Raw genomic sequence first — 21,338 nt, 5'->3', positions numbered from 1 at the left:
ACACGGTTCGCCGGTTGCTGGATGTCCGTAGACGTGGTCGGGGCCTCCAATACCTGGTAGATTGGGAGGGTTATGGGCCTGAGGAGCGGTCGTGGGTTCCCCGGGTTGCCATCCTTGACTCCAACCTGGTCCGTGAGTTCCACCGTCTACATCCCGATAGACCCGGTAGGCCACCTAGAGGTGGCCGTTGAGGGGGGGGTACTGTTAGGATCCGCCAGCACTTACCTTTTATTTTCAGGGTTTCCCAGCGTTTTGTTTTTATTCCGGTTTGTATTTTGTTTTTCTCCGTTTTCTTTAGTTTCCCCGATCGCTTTTGTTCTTGGTGGTGGTTTGCGTTTGTTTTCCCGTTTTGCTCCCTTCTCCCCCTAGCGGCCTGGAGCGGTACTGTTTTCGGAGGTTGCTGCGGTACCAGCCAATAGATCGCTGGAGGGCGGACCCCTCACACACCTGCGCCTCATTCCTCATCTCATCAACTCCTGCATTTAAACGCCGGCTTTTCTCTCACTCGTCGCCAGATTGTCTGCTTGCCATACGGTACACAGACGGCCGTTCGTTGTGTCCTTAAACCGTGAGTCTTCTTCTTTTACCTTCTCCTCTTTAACGTATTTTGTTTTTCATCGCCTCCTAGACCTTCCCCCCGTTCCTGCGTTCCTGCCGTTCCTGGTTCTCCTGTGTTCCTGCCGTTCCTGGTTTTCCTGTGTTCCTGCCATTCCTGGTTTTCCTGTGTTCCTGCCGTTCCTGGTTCTCCTGTGTTCCTGCCGTTCCTGGTTCTCCTGTGTTCCTGCCGTTCCTGGTTTTCCTGCCGTTCCGCCGTTCCTGGTTCCCCTGTGTTCCTGCCGTTCCTGGTCATCCTGCATTCCTGCCGTTCTTGGTTCTCCTGCGTTCCTGCCATTCCTGGTTCTCCTGCCATTCCTGGTCATCCTGCATTCCGGTTCATCACTCCTGGTCATCAGTCCGCCCTGCAGTTCCCCGGCGCTTCCAGTACCGCTCCTGCCGCTCCCCTCTCGTTTTCTGTTATCTTTTTGGTTGTTTGTTTTGGTCGTTTATTTATTATTTGTTTAAATAAATATCGTATTATCACTTCTGGGTTTTGTTGTTTGTGCACTCGCCTTTGGGTTCCCCCCTAGTCCTTGGTGGGTTATTATCTAACCCTAACATTATACTGTACATCGATGTCAATACAATCAAACATACTGTACTATACTATGATATACTTTAAGAAAGGTAAAAGTCAGTGGTCACCTAAAAAAGCGAGTTGCAGGATGACCTACAACCACAGAAACAGCAATTACACAGTGAACTAAACACCGACCAGACATAACATTATGACCACTGACAGGTGAAGTGAACAACACTGATTATCTCTTCATCTCAGCACCTGTTAGTGGGTGGGATATTCTAGGCAGCAAGTGAACATTTTATCCTCAAAGTTGATGTTAGAAGCAAGACAAAGTTTGACAAGGGTCAAATTGTGATGGCTAGACGACTGGTTTAGAGCATCTCCAAAACTGCAGCTCTTGTGGGGTGCAGTGGTCAGTACCTATCAAAAGTGGTCCAAGGAAGGAACAGTGGTAAACCGGCGACAGGGTCATGGGTGGCCAAGGCTCATTGATGCACGTGGGGATCGAAGGCTGGCCCGTGTGGTCCGATCCAACAGATGAGCTACTGTAGCTCAAATTGTTGAAGAAGTTAATGCTGGTTCTGATAGAAAGGTGTCAGAATACACAGAGCATCACAGTTGCAGGGCTGTTTTGGCGGCAAAAGTAGGACCAACACAATATTAGGAAGGTGGTCATAATGTTATGCCTCATCGGTATATATAGCCTAAAAGAATTAGGGGTAAGTATCATGGCCTGATTCCTTCACACCAAACTTGTCAAACCATTATTCATATAAAATTGATTTGTGTATATTGACAGTTAAGCAGCAACAAAAAAAACTGCAATGGTTGTGGCTGAAACATCTAATCCTAATTATTAGAAGCAGTGTCCACATACTTTTGTGTAATTTAACAAAGAAATATGGACTACGCTTGATGATAATGAATTTCAGGAGGCTTAGGCAGTGCTTACCGGTCCAGCAACTCCCAGTCCTCTCCTCCCCACTTGTCTGTAAATTCTTTAGTGTTCATGCCACCAATTCGGTCGATGTCTGTTTTGTAGATTCCCACCAGACCATAACCTTGAGTTTCCCAGAAACCTGTAACATTAAAATGTTATGCTAGGATAGTGCACTTAATAAGTGGGCCAATCCACCGAATGGATGCCATTTGCGTGTAGTAACTCGATGAAATTAAACTTATTTTTTATCTTTGTTAAAGACTGAATCTAGTGACACACACACTTAACAAATCAGAATGTGTTTTGGTCAATCTCAGGTACCTTTGTTTCATTTTTACAAGGTTTCTAAGCTGAGGATGGTTGTATATGATGAGCTGGGCCCTAGTAGATATAACATGCAGTAGAAACCATACAGATATTTTTTTACACTATGAATAACTTCATGTGATATGAGATCAGTACCTTTAGGGTCTTGCATTGTGGCTCCACAGTTCAGTCTCATCAGAACAGGAGCAAACACCATTTTTCCAGGTACGCAGTGTTTACGCACACTGTCTATTATTGAGACTGGAAAGTGGAGGTGCAGGTCACACAAGAACAAAATACTGTTGTCGTCCTGGGAGAGGAAATAGCAAATCGAAAGTGAGCGCAGATCATCAACCTTTAATATTTGTATTTATATTAAAATAGGTGCAGTACTTCAATAAGTTCAATTGCTGCTTGAAGTCCAGGTGATCTACCAAAGTTTCTGTGCAGTCTCTTAAACTTGTAGCTGTGCATGGGACCAGAAACAGGAACAGACTCAAAAACAAGTAGTCAGATAAGAAACACTCAATGGCCGCAAGGCACACAGTAACACCCTGGACGGGGCGCCAGTCCATCGCAGGGCAGACACACACACCCATTCACCTATAGGGCAATTCAGTGCCTCCAATTAACCTGACTGTATGTTTTTGGACTGTGGGAGGAAACCCACGCAGACACGAGGAAAACATGCGAATTCCGCACAGAAAGGAACTTCCTGGAATGAACCCAGGACCTTCTTGCTGTAAGGTCCGTGCTACCAACCGAGCCACCGTGCCGGCAGATAACAAACATCTCTATCAAAAGTTTAAAATATGTTTTAGATTTAACACACACACACAATTTGTACCTTGGCAGATCCGCCTTTTTTAGTTCCTCCTCTACGTTGATGTCAATGCTGCTGAAGTCCACAATGATGACATCAAAGTTTTTGTCTCCTGTGGCTCTGTATATGTTCTCCATCTCTTTAATAAAATGCTTGACCCATCTCCCCTGGTTTTTCACTGTTGATTTAAACACATTCAGCTTTTATTAAATGGGCGTACAGGGAACACTGAAGGACATCAGGACCAAATCTCAAGGACTGAAGGTTAATCAGTTGTACACAAACTTTACTATTTTAATTTATGCATTTTCTCATCCATTCTCTTCCAGTTTAGTGTAGCCAATTATTCTTTCAATGCTTGGGGCCCCGATCACATCAGAGAAGGGCATTTTTTCCTAAAACACGCTCCCTCCTATGTGTGTGCAGCCCACTGACCCCTTCTAATTCACCCCTACTTCGGCGGATTCACGCATGAGGCCAGTCTCACGCAGGGAGATTCACACGCTGACCTCTGCGTTCCTCCACTTCTGTACAGGCACCTCAAGCTACTAACCAGGGTCCTTACACAGTGTCGAAGACCCTTCTTCTTTTTAGTCCGCCCAGCAGACTAGTGGCCAGAATCTCAGTGCTAGTGTGCTAGCAGAATATCCCGCCGCACCACCTGGGTGTCATTTTGTAGATTTTTTAAACTGCTGATCTACTGTTAATAAACTTGTTAGGCCTTAAGAAATGGCATTTACGGTCAATGAGGAAGTCAAGGCCAGATTTGGAGGACTCTCAAACTCAAGAACTCTCAAATGGTGCACCGTTTTATTGTGCAGTGTTGATTGGAAAAGTTTAACAGTACAGGGTGAGTCAAAAGTCTCAGGACACTCTTTTATTTCAGATACAAAATTAAAAAATGTCATATCTGAATATCCCAGCAAGTAATGGGTGAGGGGGCCTATCTTTTAGGCTATGTCCTAAAAAGCAGCCATATTGGATCAAGGGCAAGTTTTTCCAATGGGAAGGTGGTCATGTAGCATATCAAAGTAAACCAGAATTTTCTCAGAAATCGATTGCAATATCTCTTGTGGTTCAAAAATTATCAACACAGAAAGTTGCAACAACCGGGAACATTCCCTGTGATGCACAGTTATTTGACGTGTTCAATGTGTTGTCCCTGGTGCTGAACACAGAGCTGAAGGCGCTGGATCCAATCGTTATGAACCCGCATGAGAATCGCTGAAGAAATGCTGTCACAAGCCTCCACGATGCAGTGCTGAAGGTGGTGTTTGTTGCGTATTTTCTTAGCATAAACAATTTGTTTGAGATGACCCCAGAGTGGTGTGAGGTCGGGTGATCTGGGCGGCCATTCCACAGGACCACGACGACCAATCCAATGACCAGGCAATTGAATATCCAGCCACTGACGAACACCTGCTCCGTAGTGTGGTGGAGCCCCATCCTGTTGGAAATAACAGGGGAAACTGCCATCTTTGGTCAGAATGGATGGGAACACTGTTTCCTGTGGCATTGTCAGGTTGCGCTGAGCATTTAGGGTCTGGTCAATGAAAATTAGTCCGATTACACGGGTGCTCCATATTCCACACCACACCATAACCTTTACAAGAGATATTGCAAATATGATTGCGGCAATCGATCTTCATTGATATGCTACATGACCACCTTCCCATTGGAAAAACTTGCCCTTGATCCAATATGGCGGCTTTCAAGATGGCGGCCATGTTCCAGACATAGCCTAAAAGATAGGCCCCCTCACCCATTACTTGCTGGGGTATTCAGATATGTCATTTTCCGATTCGTTTCTGAAATAAAAGAGTCCTGCGACTTTTGACTCACCCTGAATATTAAATGGGTGGTCATAATGTTATGGCTTAATTGTGCTGTATCTTGCTCATATTTTCCATACAATCTAACCTTTTCTTCAATAGATGTGGACCAAAATAGGAGCACTGCTAATCATATATGTAAGTCGGGTAGTGGGCTCTGTAAAAATAAGATTATATACAATTAAGGACCCATAAAAAAATTAAAATTAATTATTAACTGAGACTTGTGAAGACTCTTGGTTTTGATTTTTAAAATCAAAATCTGTGGCAAGTGGCCATTGTATTCCTAAAAAAACGATGACCACGCTTCATGAGCTGGTTAAAACTACAATCTGATTCATGTTAGGAGCAAAAGCTCCAGTTCTCACCTGCCATAATAACAGAAACTTTTGCTTCTGGGTTCCAGGAGAAATCTTTCGGGCTGCACAGAGCTGGCAGCTTCTCATTTGTCTTCTGACTTGTAGCGTAGAAATACTTCGAGATCAGAACGTTTTGTCCCTGTCCGTTTTCCATCTCCAGCTCTAGCAGGTAGCGACTGTAGCCTTTAGTAGAATTCGCCTTCTTTTCCACATTGAGCACTCGCTTCAGGATCAGATCACTGCATACACATAGAAAATCCAGTTCAGTTCTGATACCTGCTGGCAGAGATGGGGATTCGAGTCTGCGACTTGAGTCCGAGTCGCACGTAAGTTGCACACACAGCGACTTCAGACTCGACTCTGACTCATTTCAAATGACTCAGACATGACTCGTGACTCACAAAAAATGACTTGTGGACAACAGAAGTCAGCAACATTAGTTACGTGTGACAATTAACGCACCAATGGGTAAATGTTCCAGCCAGCTTCCGGTGTAGTGATGAAGCGTCGCTCCCTACTTAAAATGGTGGAATACCCTACGTAGTGCACTTCACAGTAACAGATAATGTGAATGAAACGCACCTACAGAATTGGCACTGATGATTGTAAGAACCGCTTTCTGAACCAGTCAGACCTTCTGATTTTAATTGTTAGTAAGAAATGCTGTTATGTATTTAGTTTGCAGCGTCACACAGATGATGTGTCAGTGAAACGCTTGATTGGCTTCCTAACGAGTTCGTGTTTTACTCACAACTGGGAAAAGTTTGGAGGTTTTTAATTATAAGCACATTTACAAAATAACGGATTCTATTCCTAATGGGACACACGATTATAAATGTAATAGCATCTTAAAGAACATAAGGTAAGGTAAGCAGTATTATGGATCTTTTGCTGTGTTTGGCATTTTGGCCGCTGTGCCGTAATTTGCAATGAAAACAAAATGTCAGTTTAAGCTTTTAACTGGTACCTAGGAAAGTAAAGGCACAAAGTAAAACAGCAAAATACACTCGCTAATCTGTTGTTGTTTTTTTATCTGAACTTACATATTATTTGTTTATTTCTACGCTACATTTCCAATATATGTTTTGTGTTAATTATATTGACTCGTGACTTGACTCGGACTCTAGCCTACAGACTCGTGACTTGACTCGGACTCTAGCCTAAAGACTCGTGACTCAACTCGGACTCGTATTTTGTGACTTGTGAACATCTCTGCCTGCTGGTCACCCTCCCAACCCAAAACATTATTAATGATCAGAGGTAGTAGTGTAGAATGAGTATTTACTTGTCAGGCTTTGATTGAAGTCGTCTCATAAAGCTTTTGACCACAGGCATGACCTCTTTTCTCAGCATGATTATATTTCCAGTTCTGTTGCAGGTATGAATGACAAAATCATTCTGCTTTGAATGGAAATCCACGGGTCTGACATTCAAGATCTGTTTGAGGTCTGGCCTCCCTGTTACGGGTGTTTCTGGTTCAATGCCTAGTGTTTGAAATTGATTAACATAAGATTAATCATGAAAAAGCGTTTATAAACACTTACAGGCTAGACAGTGATCATCAGTAAAGGGCAAAAGAGAACATACACTAGTTAAAGACATGCTATTAAAGTACTAGAATCTTTATTGTTTTCTTCAGATGTTCTTTTGTAGCTGAATGACTGGAACACATAATTAATAATTAAAATAAATAAATAAATAAATCAATAAAATAAAACATAATAATATAAGTTTTATATGTTACATATACACTGATCAGCCATAACATTAAAACCTTGTTTCTACACTCACTGTCCATTTTATCAGCTCCACTTACCATATAGAAGCACTTTGTAGTTCTACAATTACTGACTGTAGTCCATCTGCTTCTCTACATACCCTGCTTTCACCCTGTTCTTCAATGGTCAGGACCCCCACAGAGTAGGTCATATTTAGGTGGTGGATCATTCTCAGCACTGCAATGACACTAACATGGTGGTGGTGTGTTAGTGTGTGTTGTGTTGGTATGAGTGGATCAGACACAGCAGCGCTGATGGAGTTTTTAATTACCATGTCCACTCACTGTCCACTCTATTAGACACTCCTACCTAGTTGGTCCACCTTGTAGATGTAAAGTCAGAGATGATCGCTCATCTATTGCTGCTGTTTGAGTCGGTCATCTTCTAGACTTTCATCAGTGGTCACCGGAATCTGCCCATGTGGCACTGTTGGCTGGATATTTTTGGTTGGTGGACTATTCTCAGTCCAGCAGTGACAGTGAGGTGTTTTAAAACTCCATCAGTGCTGCTGTGTCCTATCCACTCATACCAGCACAACACACACTAACACACCACCACCATGTCAGTGTCACTGCAGTGCTGAGAATGATCCACCACCCAAATAATACCTGCTCTGTGGGGGTCCTGGGAGAGTCCTGACCATTGAAGAACAGCATGAAAGGGGGCTAACAAAGTATTCAGAGAAGATGGACTACAGTCAGTAATTGTAGAACTACAAAGTTCTTCTATATGGTAAGTGGAGCTGATGAAATGGACAGTGAGTGTAGAAACAAGGAGGTGGTTTTAATATTATGGCTGATCGGTGTACATATCATAGCTGAAGCAAATTAAGGCTGGTTATTAGGTCCCAGTGGTTTATTCATGTTGTAACCCAGCTTTAGGTCATACAGACAACATAATACACGACCAAGGTAATAAGTTGATGTATGCATCTTTCAAATAGATTTCAACATATTTTAATAAAACCCACAATAAAGTGATGGAATATTTCCTGGACATTTGTCCCAATCATTCAGTCACACAGAAAAAGAAGACAAATCCAATATGAGTGTTTCGACTTGAAATGTAAATAAATCATAATATTACAAATGTACCTTTTTCTCTTTGTCTTTTGTCTTCGAGGTCCAAATATGAAACAAATCCACCACTGTAGAGTGAGAAAAAACTTTAAACATGTCACATAAACACATAAATAACTAAAGTAACTGTAAGTATTATTTTTAGCATTACCTCTCTGTATAGGTTTCATCCTTTTTGTAAAAACAAAGCTGAGCCCCAATGTCATCATCGGATAGTCTCGTATGGTCATTGGGATACACTGAAGAGTAGCGAACCTTAAAAATACAATTTATTACTGTCAGGTGATTTGCATTTTTTACCCACACGCCAAAACATTTTACAATAGTTTGGTTAATATTTACAAGGCTGGGCATTATAATTAACTCAAAATTATTTGGACCCTTATTGTAGTTATTTATTGTTCAGTAACAACCATTGCTAACAGGTGTATAAATTATATAATTATATAAAATAAAGTATATGCTTTGCACACTTTGCAGTGACAGTTTTGGAAAAGGCCCCTGTGCACAACATACATTTATTAATTTATTTATATTCAGTAATTTGTTTTGGAAAAGTGAATAAATCATTTTACTGTAGAGATTCTCCTAAGACAGGGGTGTCAAACTCATTTTCACCGAGGGCCACATCTGTATTATGGTGGCGCTCAAAGGGCCGATTGTATCGTATCCTGATGCGATTGCAGGAAAGGAAAATGCCACAAACTTTTTCTATACATACCTTATTTTTTAAAGCTCTTTTAATAATCTTTAAGTCTTGGACAATTTGTTGTTTTTCTTGGAGGTTAAATTCTGTTTGGTGTCAAAATGACAAATTTATACTGTATATTTATAATGTATGTCTAAATTTATATTGTACTCATTTACCACAGACACGGCCTCATAACACAAGAGCTGTACCAGTTTCTCTTCTTGAAGCACAAACTTGTTTTCACTTTCCCATCTTTTATTAAATTACCTTCATTCTGTTTCAGTTTTCTCTTCTTGTACATTTAGGGATTATTTGTAAATATTTCTCAACATCACTTGTTGGAAAACCGCCGCAGTTAAACGCTGATGTGGAAACACTGCCATCTAGTGGCGGGATGCAGTCACTTTGCGGGTCACAAAATCGGCATGCGTTGTGGGAGATGCGGTTTATGTATTTTTACGATTTTACAGTGTATTTTAAGACAATCATACGTCTTTTAAGCTCTCACGGGCCACATCAAATGACATGGCGGGCCGGATCTGGCCCGCGGGCCTTGAGTTTGACACATGTGCCCTAAGGGAATGTTTCAAAAGAAAAGAATATAAATTCATATTGTGAAGTAAACTTGGGAACGAGTGGCAATCACACTCACATAATTTATACCGTCGTATCTCTCGATGGTCGGGTTGTCAAATAAATAAAGTGGCTTGTAATTGCATTCAGGAAACACACCCTGCAGATCAGATTCCTTCACCAGGGGAACTGATAACAGAAAAAGTATGAGTTTCAACTATCTATGTAAAAATGATCAAATATATATATACATAAAATTATTCTTTCAAAAGATAATAAATATATACATTAATAATCATAAATATACAAGATATTACCAAAAAATACATTGAAAGATTATTAAAAGAGCTTTAAAAAATAAGGTACTAACCTTATTTATAGAAAAAGTTTGTGGCATTTTGTAAAGTACAGTAAAAAGAAGAATGTGTAATTTAGAAAATAGATTTTGTATTTTGTAAATAGAATTTTTTTATTTGATTCCTGCAACACACTTTGGGACAGGAGCAAAATAATTTATAGAATAATTAAGTTACAGCGTTTTAGAAAAATCCACATTTAGCAGTTGAATTGGTAACAGATGAATCATGATTGGTTATAAAAGGTGGATCCACCAAAGGTTCAGCCTTTTTAAACAAAGATGGGTGGCTCAGCACTTGCCAAACTTTGTGAAAAATTGTCACTTTAGTTGAAGATTTCCTTAAAAAAACTGTAGTTCTTGAAGGTAAAGGCTGGAAACCAGTGTTGTTTGAGCCTTCAGACAGCCCTGTATGAGTAACTGCCATATTCTAACATTATTTGAACTTATAAAGTACTCACTCTTGAAGATAAGATCTCGAGGATCTTCTTTGATCATGTCCACCTCAGACACATCAGAACCTGTGATCTTATTGGCTGCAGTTAGGGGGATGTGATCAGTGTTCCCCGACAACAGAAAAGTCTCATCTGGAAACAGAAAAGTCATTATTTATATTTATTGTAAAGAATTCAAGTTTATAGCTGAACAATTACAAGATTATTTATTTCTAAATACTGATTATTAACTGATTTATTCTGTTTAGAGTCGTGGTTGGTCCAGTACTACCCAGAAACCAACTCAAAAACCTTGGACAGGGTGCCAATCCATTAAGATTCCAGCTTTAACACGACTGGCATTTTTACAACCATTAAAAACAGCTTTTATTATGAAACCAGGTGCAGATTGGACTATTTTGCAGCAACAATATCTAGTATAAATTATTATCAGACAGTACACTGTTCTCTATTGTAGCACTTGGTTAGTCAGGGCCCTAAAGTTTGTGGACACCAAATGTTTGTGTGTTTATGTGTACCTTAACCTTTTTAAGTAAAAGCAGACTAAACTGTCTACTTTTAGTTGTGGGCTACTTTAATTCGTGCCTAAAGCTTGTTAGTGGCTATAAGAAACGAATGATCATGGCAAGAATATCAATCAGTACATTCTTTATGTACTGTATATTTTTACCAAGCATAAGACCTAAGACCTTTAAAAGAAACAGAAAGAAGAGAAATTCAGCTCAGTCTTTAATGTAATGCATATAGAGTATAATGTATTAATGAGAAAAACTTACCAGCGTAGAGTGACAGGTGGTTTGCTGAAATAATTTCAAAACTACAGCTGTCATTGTTGAGGCGCCACTGGAAAAAATGGGTTAAACATTTAAAAGCTTGTAAATCTCATTTGTTCATTTCTATATTAAAAGCTATGGATGCTATGCTACTTTCACATGTCATTATCTTGTCTTAGTTACTAACAGTGTTGACATTTTGAAATGTCTTGATGTGTTTTTGCAAAAGAAAAACATTCACAAGAAGGCTTCTAACAAGACTTTAAAGTATGTATGAGGGAATTTGTGCCAATTCAGTCAAAAGAGCATTTGTATGGCTGGGCATTGGTGTTGATCAAAAAAGCCCAGATGGCGCACTGGGATATTCCCCTAGCACACCAGCACCGAGATTCTGAACTGAAGGGCAGTGGTAGCACAGCGGTTAAGGTACAGGACTAGTAATCAGAAGGTTGCTGGTTCAAGCCCAGCAGCAGAAGACAAAATGACTACGCTAAACTGGGAGAAAATACATAAATAAAATAGAAAAAAAGAAAGCTCAATTGATGTTCCAGTTCATTCCAAAGCTGTTCAGTGGTGCTGAGGTCAGGGCTTTGTGCAGGACACTGGAGTTTCTTTAAACTGAAATTTTCTTCATGTCTTTATAGAGCTTGCTTTGTGCACTGGGGCACAGTAATGCTGGAACAGGAAAGAGCCTTCCCTAAACTGCATTATTTCCTTTGTAGAATTTGTCCACAAAGTGTCACTTTGTGCACATGGGTGCAGCCTTACAGAAACAGGCACAAATACTGAGGCCTAAAATCACTAATATCATTAATTAGGAGTGTCCACATACTTTTGGTCACATAGTGTACATAAGTAATGCAATATATAATTATTAAATCAAAGAATTAAATACAAATATAGTAAAATATACAGTACAAATAATATAAAAACATACAGCAGCTTCCATGTGATCCATTCCTTTACTTTGTTTGTAGATGATTTCAAAGAAGTATCTCTTGTCTTCTGCCAGCCTAAAAAAGATGAATTGGAATCATGCAGAGTCACAGGCCATAACATTCCATTCATACAATGTTAAAGGTTTTAATATCAGTGATAGTGACAGAATAATTACAGTTATAGCACATTAATTCATACAGTGTAAAACCTGTACAGGGGGATTTTAGAGAGGACGTGACTGACCGTACAGGCTGAGACAACTGGGATGCAAATTTCTCAAACTCTCCTGGAGCGGTCCATTCTGTTCCAGTCTGACAAACAGTGTGCAGAGGGTAGAAAAACATACTTCTTATTATTATCATTAAGATATACACAGATATTCACATTATTATGCCCACTTCCTCCTTTCGACGGCTGGGCGTGTGGCTCATAAAGGAAGTCTTGTTTTGTGGGCTGACTTGGTGGGTATATGAGGTGTGCAAGGCACTCTCACCCAATTTGGGTATGAATCTCTGCAGATCAAGTACACCTACACACACCAATTATCTTCCCTGGGGCGGATGGGCAAGATAATGCGATATGTCACATGACTAGAAGAGCATGACCAAGACTTCCAAGTATTACCCTGCCCCCCTAATTCCCCAGACTTGAACCCAGTTGAGCATCTGTGGGACCACCTCGATTATAGTGTTTGCTCTATGGATTTTCCCCAACGCCCCCTCCTGCAGCTGTGAGACGCACTGCAGTCAGCATGGCTCCAGATACCTGTGACAACCTACCAGGACCCCCTGGATGGGGGAGCCAGTCTATCGCAAGGCAGACACACACACACACACACACACACACACACACACACACACACACATATTCACCTATAGGGCAATTCAGTGTCTCCATTTAACATGACTGCATGTTTTTTTTTTGGACTGTGGGAGGAACTGGAGGAAACCCAAGCAGACACGGGGAGAACATGCAAACTCTGCACAGAAAGGACCCAGACCGCCCCGTCTGGGGATCGAACCCAGGACTTTCTTGCTGTGAGGCGACAGTGCTACCCACCGAGCCACCATGCCATCCTTGTTTGTTTCTTATTTATAATAATAATAATAATCCAGGGCAGATTGGACGCCTTTATTTGGCACATATATACTGTAGATACATGTGTACAGTACAATGAAATTCTTTATTTGCTTATTTACTCTGGAATGTATGAGGAAGCTGGGGTCAGAGTGCAGGCACAGCCATTGTACAGCGCCCCTGAAGCCGAGACGGTTAAGGGCCTTGCTCAAGGGCTCAACAGTGGCTGCATGGCAGAGCCGGAATTCAATACCACAATCTTCTAGTTGGTAACACATGGCTCTACCCACTTGGCTACCACAGTCCCTATTTAAACCCCTTTTTTGTTTGCAGACCAGTGCGAGGTGTTAGACCTGAACCTGAGCCTGTACTGAATGTTTGTTAGGTGATTTTGTCTTGTGATTTTGACCAAAGCATTTTCTATATTGACTCTTTCTGTAAGCCTTGTCAATCAATCTATCTCGGCCTGTTTCCTGACCATTATTTGTGCTATTTGGACTATTTGCTTGGTATAGAATCAGAATCAGAATATCTTTATTGTCATTATACCAGGTATAACAAAATTAAGGTGCAATACCTTAGTGTTATAAACAATAAATTTAAAGAAAAACTAGAATTTACAAAAATACCAAAATTTGCATACACAAAATTTACAGAATTTACAATAACAATAATAACACAATAACACACAAAAATAGACTTTCTGTTCAGTAACAAGCTGGTGGAAAATTGCACATTACCGTTTGTAAACATTGTAAAATTGCCCGAAAATTGCACATTACCCTTTGTAAACATTTGTCCAAAATTTGCACAGTTTGTAAACATTGTCCAAAATTGACAGTCCCATTGTTAGTAAAATTGCACAGTCCCATGTGTTTAAAATCACCTTATATAGAAATATTTAGTGAATAAACCTGCACTTGAATCCTAACCCGCCTGCGAGTCCTTGTTACAATATACATCAGATGTGAGACTGCTAAAAGCATTTATATGTGACTGCAACTAAACAATGAAACAATTACAGTTTAATGTTAATGTCTACATATATTGAATGTTAAAACGTACTGGCATAAGACCTACCAAATACAAGGATAATAATTCTTACCTTGCCCAGGTACGCCAGAAGTTTGATATTTTTAATGCTTTCATCATCACTAAGCCAGAACTCAGAGTTTTTATCAGAGGCAATGGCAAAAATATATTCTCCTGTTAAAAGAGCAAACAGAAGAAATCAGGGTCAACATTTAACGTATAATATGATTTAGAATGCAGTATACACTGATCAGCCATAACATTAAAACCACCTCCCTGTTTCTACACTCACTGTCCATTTTATCAGCTCCACTTACCATAGAGAAGCACTTTGTAGTTCTACAATTACTGACTGTAGTCCATCTGTTACTCTGCATGCTTTGTTAGCCTGCTTTCACCCTGTTCTTCAATGATCAGGACTCCCCAGGACCACCACAGAGCAGGTATTATATAGGTGGTGGATCATTCTCAGCACTGCAGTGACACTGACATGGTGGTGGTGTGTTAGTGTGTGTTGTGCTGGTATGAGTGGATCAGACACAGGAATGCTGATGGAGTTTTAAAACACCTCACTGTCACTGCTGGACTGAGAATAGTCCACCAACCAAAAATATATCCAGCCAACAGCGCCCCGTGGGCAGCGTCCTGTGACCACTGATGAAAGTCTAGAAGATGACCGACTCAAACAGCAGCAATAGATGAGCGATCGACTCTACAAGACTTTACATCTACAAGGTGGACCAACTAGGTAGGAGTGTCTAATAGAGTGCATGGACAGTGAGTGGACACGGTATTTAAAAACTCCAGCAGGGCTGCTGTGTCTGATCCACTCATACCAGCACAACACACACTAACACACCACCACCATGTCAGTGTCACTGCAGTGCTGAGAATGATCCACCACCCAAATAATACCTGCTCTGTAGTGGTCCTGTGGGGTCCGGACCATTGAAGAACAGGGTGAAAGGAGGTTAAAAAGTAAGTAGAGAAACAGATGGACTACAGTCAATAATTGTAAAACTATAAAGTGCTTCTCTATGGTAAGTGGAGCTGATAAAATGGACAGTGAGTGTAGAAACCAGGAGGTGGTTTTAATGTTATGGCTGATCGCTGTATAACCATTTCCATATTCAGCATTTATCCAAAGCAATTTACAGTACTATGGCAGTACATATTATCCAAGAAATTGAAGGTTAAGGGTCTAGCTCAAGGACCCAACAGTGGCAACCTGGCACTATATAACCAATAAGTATGTGGACAGCTGTCTGACATCCCATTTTAAAACCATGGGCAGTATTATAAAGTTAGCTTTGTAGTGCAGCTGTAACAGTCTCCTGTTAGGGATCGGCACAGTGGATCATTCGTCCACCTACAATCCAAAAACATTAGACCTGGCAACCTTTTTTCAGTTTTAGTCTGTATTTTGTGTAAAGTGCAGTCCAACATGTGATTAAAGGTGTGTTACCCACCACTTACTGATGGATGAATGTATCCAAAGATTCTCAGTCCATAGTTACTCCGTCTGGGATGAACAGCAAGCTTCTTTATCGTGGTGCGTGTCTAAAATCATGACACACATAACATACACGTTACTGAGACTAACTGAGCATCATATGATTGTCACAGCCTTTCTGAATTGTTACTGTAAGCATGATTAATATGCCATGTTATAAAGAACAACTTATAAATATTATAATTATGGGTTTAAGTGTACTTTAGTTCCCTCCACAATCAACAAATTTGAATTCAAGAGAGTGATTTTGTGATGTAGCAGAATGGCAGATGAATGTGCCGCTTACAAATCACATCAACATCAACCAAAATTCCAAAGGGGTTGTTTACAACAGTGGTCCCAAACCACCAAGCCATGGACCATTATTACAGCACAGAAAGAATATATATATATATTATTGACAATCACACTCTGTAAGATGTATTATTTTTATATCTGTATGTTCCTCTTGACACGTTTGACACGCACCTATCTAAAATCAAGGCAGAATATCCAGAGATCGCTACAAAAGCAATAAAAATACACTGCTTCTATTTTCAACATCCTATTTTTGTGAAGCAGGATTTTCTGCAGGCGGCACAGTGGCTAAGTGGGTAGCACTGTCGCCTCACAGCAAGAAAGTCCTGGGTTCGATCCCCAGGCGGGGTGGTCTGGGTCCTTTCTGTGTGAAGTTTGCATGTTCTCCCTGTGTCTGTGTGGATTTCCTCCCACAGTCCAAAAACATGCAGTCAGGTTAATTGGAGACACTGAATTTCCCTATAGGTACATGTGTGTGTGTGTCTGGTAAACCAGGGTATTACTGTGTGGGATAGGCTCCAGCACACCCATGTTTTTTTTCCATTTGTGTGTGGGTGTGTGTGTGTGTGTGTGCACAGAAAGAATAACTTACATGGGGTAAAAGAGGGAACAATTCATTCTTTTTTAGATGATCGACAGATCCTCCACACCAGTCCTCAAAAACATGCATATTAACTTCACCCATAAACTGCTCACAAAATAAAATAAAAAAAAACATAACATTTTTTCAATATTTGACAGTAAACATCTGGAATAATAGAAGAACAGCTAGTGTTTTTTTTTTACCTCAGGTTTCCACTGTGGCTGATCAGCTGCTTGTTTCTGAGTAAAGGAAAATAATAGAGTAGAAAACAAGAGCAGTGTAGATAAAAAATGCAGTGTAGATAAATACATAATTATACACTAACCAACAAGGTCGTTTATTTAACAGTCAGGTTTAGTTTACCTGTGATTGTGTGAACCAATCAACGTCCCAGAACTCTGAAACAAAAAAGAAATTAGAAATTAAGAGTTATCTAAGTCATCTCAAAATCCTTAATAGTTTAGACTGCAGTGGTCCTAAAGCTATGATCTGCAACATTTAATACAATATAATTTAATACATTAATATAATATATAATATAATTGCTTTCTGTTCTCATAATGTAGAGCTTCTGTAATACATGTGTAGTAAATGATACATTTTAGAAATATTTTCCACATATTATTTTACAGTACCCATACGGCAGGACTTTGATTCTGTGATACAGGTGTAAATGATACATGTCATTACGTGACTATAATTTTATTATATTAAAATATAATTTTTTTTACTCACATAATTTTACAGTACCCATAGTATGGGGCTTTTATTCTGTAATACAGGTGTAGTAAATGATACATGTCACTATGTAACTATAGTTTTATTATATAAAAATGTAATTTTTTTTCCACACATAATTTTACAGTCCCCATAATGTTGGACTTTTATTCTGTAATACAGGTGTAGTAAATGATACATGTCACTGCACACCTATAACTTTATTATATTAAAATGTAAATGTTTTTCCCACACATAATTTTACAGTGCCCATACGGTAGGACTTTTATTTTGTAATCCAGGTGTTATAAATAGTACACATCACTATGTAACTATAACTCTATTATATTAAAACTTACATTTTTTTCCACACTTAATTTTGCAGTACCCATTATGTGGGACTTTGATTCTGTAATACAGCAGGTGAATTAAATGATACCTGTCATTACGTGACTGTAGCTTATATAACTTATATTGAAATATACTTTTACTCCCACACATAATTTTACAGTACCCATAAAGAAGGACCTTTATTCTGTAATACAGGTGTAGTAAATGGTACATGTCACTATGTAACTATAGCTTTATTATATTAAAATGTACAGGTGAATTAAATGTACCAAAATATGTCATTACATGACTATAACTTTATTATTTCAAAAAGGCACGGTGGCTCGGTGGGTAGCACTGTTGCCTCACAGCAATAAGGTCTTGGGTTCGATCCCCAGGTGGGGCGGTCTGGGTCCTTTCTGTGTGGAGTTTGCATGTTCTCCTCGTGTCTGCGTGGGTTTCCTTCGGGTGCATCGGTTTCCTCCCACAGTCCAAAGACGTGCAAGTGAGGTGAATTGGAGACACTTAATTGTCCATGACTGTGTTCGATATAAACTTGTGAAAAAATGAACCTTGTGTAATGAGTGACAACCGTTCCTGTCATGAATGTAACCAAGTGTAAAAAAATTACATTAAAATCCTAATAAATAAATAAATAAACATTATATCAAAATGTATTTTTTTCCCCACACAACTTTAAAGTACCCATATGCAGAGGTGGAAAGTAACGAATTACATTTACTCGCGTTACTGTAATTGAGTAGTTTTTTTGTGTACTTGTACTTTTAAAAGTAGATTTTACAAACAGTAATTTTACTTTTACTTAAGTATGTTTTGTATTAAAAATTGTAATTCACTACATTTTAAATAACATCCGTTACTGAGTAAATAAAAAACGCTAAAAATCGCGTCTGGGAAACTGCTGCGGTGAATTCTGCGATGGAAAATAAACTGGTGCTAAAATAAAGGAGCTGTAATCTAGGTATAGAGTAGGGAGGGAAGGGAGATTTTAAAAAAGTTTAACATGTTTGGAGTTTGATGTTTCGTTATTTGATAACATAGTCTGATGTCAAAGAATTACAAAGTTTTGTCTTATACATTTTGAAGGTTTTCTTTGGGTCATTTAGTGAAAGTCACAACACCTGTAACCGTGACTTGTTTTAAGTTATGAGATTTGCAGTATGAGTGTTGTTTGGTATTTGTTAGTGATGAAAAGAAGGCTGGTCTATAGAATTCTGTAGAATCTATAGAATTAAAAACAACTATTGTGAGATATATCCACTTGTCCTGTTTGCATTAAACAGAAGATACACCCCCCCCCCTCCGCTGTTAAAAAAGTAACTAAGTAACGTTTACTCTGAGTACATTTTAAATGAGTTACTTTTTACTTGAGTAGATTTTTAGACTAGTAATTTTACTCGTACTTAAGTAAAAATTCATTAACGTGATAGTAATTTTACTTGAGTACAATATTTTAGTACTCTTTCCACCTCTGCCCATATGGTAGGACTTTTATTTTGCAATACAGGTACAGCAGGTGGTACATGTCATTAGGTAACTACTACAAGCTTTAACGCGTTTTAACAGTTTTGCGTTTTACGCACTTTTCAGACGCTCCCTTAATTTTTCACCCCATAAACAACGCATTTAAAAGGAAATATAATAGAGTTAACTCAAATTAACGGGGGAACTTAGAAAATGTATTTGATTGTAGTTTTTTCTTGTTTACTGTAGAGTGGGTTTATGCAAGTTTTAATCTATTTTAAATGTTTATTGACTGAAAACAAGAAGAAAGAAACTCGCATGTCAGACGAATGTCCAGTATAGAACTAACTACCACAGTGATGGATTGCGCTCTGTCCAGGGTATTCCTACCTTGCGCACAGTGTTTCCCGGTGGCACCGGACCCATCGCGACACCGATCAGTATAAAACAGTTCATGACAATGAAATAAATGCAGTAAACAAATAACTACTTACCAAGACCCGAAAACGTCTTCAAGCTATTCCGAGTAACAGCAAAATAGAAAAAAACAATCAGAGAAATTAAGACCAAAAAGCCTAATCTAAATATTCTGATGTTTAAAAATCCTCTCAGATGATTCAGGTGTTTATCCATCTTATTTACACACGTTTACAGTGATCAGAATACTCAAACACCGGCTATCAAATCCACACATCAGCCGCATTCATTCATTCCAGCGCAACATTCATTCTAACACCTTTTAGCGTCACCAGCAGCCGTGACGCAACACAGGCTGGACAGGCAGGGTCAGTGTTAAGCTCTCTGTTCACTCTTTTAGATTGACTTAAATCCAGTAAAATAATTTTATTAATAGGAACATTAACCAGAATTTTAAATTGAAAATTGAATGTATTCTATTTGGAATGGTTAAAAGTGAGGTATTGAATGCAGATGGGATTTATGTTGTCAACATTCTCTTAATATCTAAATATCACATTCATTGTTGTAAATCTTTTAATAATAGACCTAATTTTATCTTTATATCTTACATTAGTACATGTGAAGGCAAAAAGTACCTTAACACTGCTTAAACACTTCTCTCTACCGTAATGTTCATCATTAAATTGTATTATTTATAAATGCCTGTCTTAGGTATTTTGTATTTGTAGTTGGGTGGCACGGTGGCTAAGTGGGTAGCACTGTCGCCTCACAGCAAGAAGGTCCTGTGTTTGATCCCCAGGTGGGGTGGTCCAGGTCCTTTCTGTGTGGAGTTTGCATGTTCTCCCGGTGTCTGCGTGGGTTTCCTCCAGGAGCTCCGGTTTCCTCCCACAGTCCAAAGACATGCAAGTGAGGTGAATTGGAGACACTAAATTGTCCATGACTGTGTTTGATATAACCTTGTGTACTGATGAATCTTGTGTAATGAGTAACTGTTATGAATGTAACAAAAGTGTAAAACATGACGTTAAAATCCTAATAAACAAACAAACATTTGTAGTTATATTTTATTTCTATTACTTTTATTACCTTGAGCAATTTTCAGTTAATTATTATCTAATCTTATCTAATTGTCTAATCTTCTTTGTGTACTTTAATATGATGTTGTCCCACCCTTTGCAGCTATAACAGCTTCAACTCTTCTGGGAAGGCTTTCCACAAGGTTTAGGAGTGTGTTTATGGGAATTCTTGAACATTCTTCCAGAAGCGCATTTGTGAGGTCAGACACTGATGTTGAACGAGAAGGCCTGGCTCACAGTCTCAGCTCTAATTCACCCCAAAGGTGTTCTATCGGGTTGGGGTCAGGACTCACCTGAGGTGCAGGCCAGTCAAGTTCTTCCAAACCAAACTTGCTCATCCACGTCTTTATGGACCTTGCTTTGTGCACTGGGGCGCAGTCATGTTGGAACAGGAAGGGGCCATCCCCAAACTGTTCCCACAAAGTTGGGAGCATGAAATTGTCCAAAATCTCTTGATATGCTGAAGCATTAAGAGTTCCTTTTACTGGAACTAAGGGGCCGAGCCCAACTCCTGATCGACTCGTTTGGATTTGGGTGGGTGAGTGAATACTTTTGGCAATATAGTGTATATGCTATTAATTATTAGCTATCTTTACAATGTAGATATCTTAAGTTCAAAATGTAATTGTTACTAGACAAAACGTATTCATATATATCTGATATTTAACTGTCGCCTCAAATCAAAAAGGTCCTGGGTCTATAACCATAACATGTACTGTACATGTTCAGTGTGAAGACACAGAGCCCAAAATCTCTGTCCAGACAGAACATGTTTATCATCATTA

At 39.3% G+C, this 21,338-nt stretch overlaps 1 protein-coding gene across 1 annotated transcript in view; it reads right to left on the bottom strand.

Annotated features, from left to right (window-relative positions):
* Positions 1-19,483, bottom strand: part of LOC134328965 (beta-1,4-N-acetylgalactosaminyltransferase 3-like) — a 36,420-nt gene extending 16,937 nt beyond the window's left edge. Inside the window, exons 1-18 of the mRNA XM_063010240.1 lie at positions 19,448-19,483; positions 16,729-16,764; positions 16,535-16,630; positions 15,602-15,692; positions 14,206-14,306; positions 12,267-12,334; positions 12,022-12,097; positions 11,088-11,154; positions 10,318-10,443; positions 9,581-9,690; positions 8,389-8,492; positions 8,253-8,305; positions 6,666-6,864; positions 5,390-5,619; positions 3,214-3,367; positions 2,760-2,832; positions 2,523-2,676; positions 2,073-2,199 (exon numbers count right to left, since the gene is read on the bottom strand). Coding sequence (XP_062866310.1) covers positions 2,073-2,199; positions 2,523-2,676; positions 2,760-2,832; positions 3,214-3,367; positions 5,390-5,619; positions 6,666-6,864; positions 8,253-8,305; positions 8,389-8,492; positions 9,581-9,690; positions 10,318-10,443; positions 11,088-11,154; positions 12,022-12,097; positions 12,267-12,334; positions 14,206-14,306; positions 15,602-15,692; positions 16,535-16,630; positions 16,729-16,764; positions 19,448-19,483 — 1,901 coding nt within the window. The remainder of the gene's footprint in view (positions 1-2,072; positions 2,200-2,522; positions 2,677-2,759; positions 2,833-3,213; positions 3,368-5,389; positions 5,620-6,665; positions 6,865-8,252; positions 8,306-8,388; positions 8,493-9,580; positions 9,691-10,317; positions 10,444-11,087; positions 11,155-12,021; positions 12,098-12,266; positions 12,335-14,205; positions 14,307-15,601; positions 15,693-16,534; positions 16,631-16,728; positions 16,765-19,447) is intronic.
* Between the last annotated feature and the right edge of the window lie 1,855 nt (positions 19,484-21,338).

The sequence above is a fragment of the Trichomycterus rosablanca genome, chromosome 1 (assembly GCF_030014385.1).
Source record: "Trichomycterus rosablanca isolate fTriRos1 chromosome 1, fTriRos1.hap1, whole genome shotgun sequence".
Taxonomy (NCBI): domain Eukaryota; kingdom Metazoa; phylum Chordata; class Actinopteri; order Siluriformes; family Trichomycteridae; genus Trichomycterus; species Trichomycterus rosablanca.
Note: the sequence above shows the minus strand (reverse complement) of the source record. Positions and strands in the feature narration are given on the sequence as shown.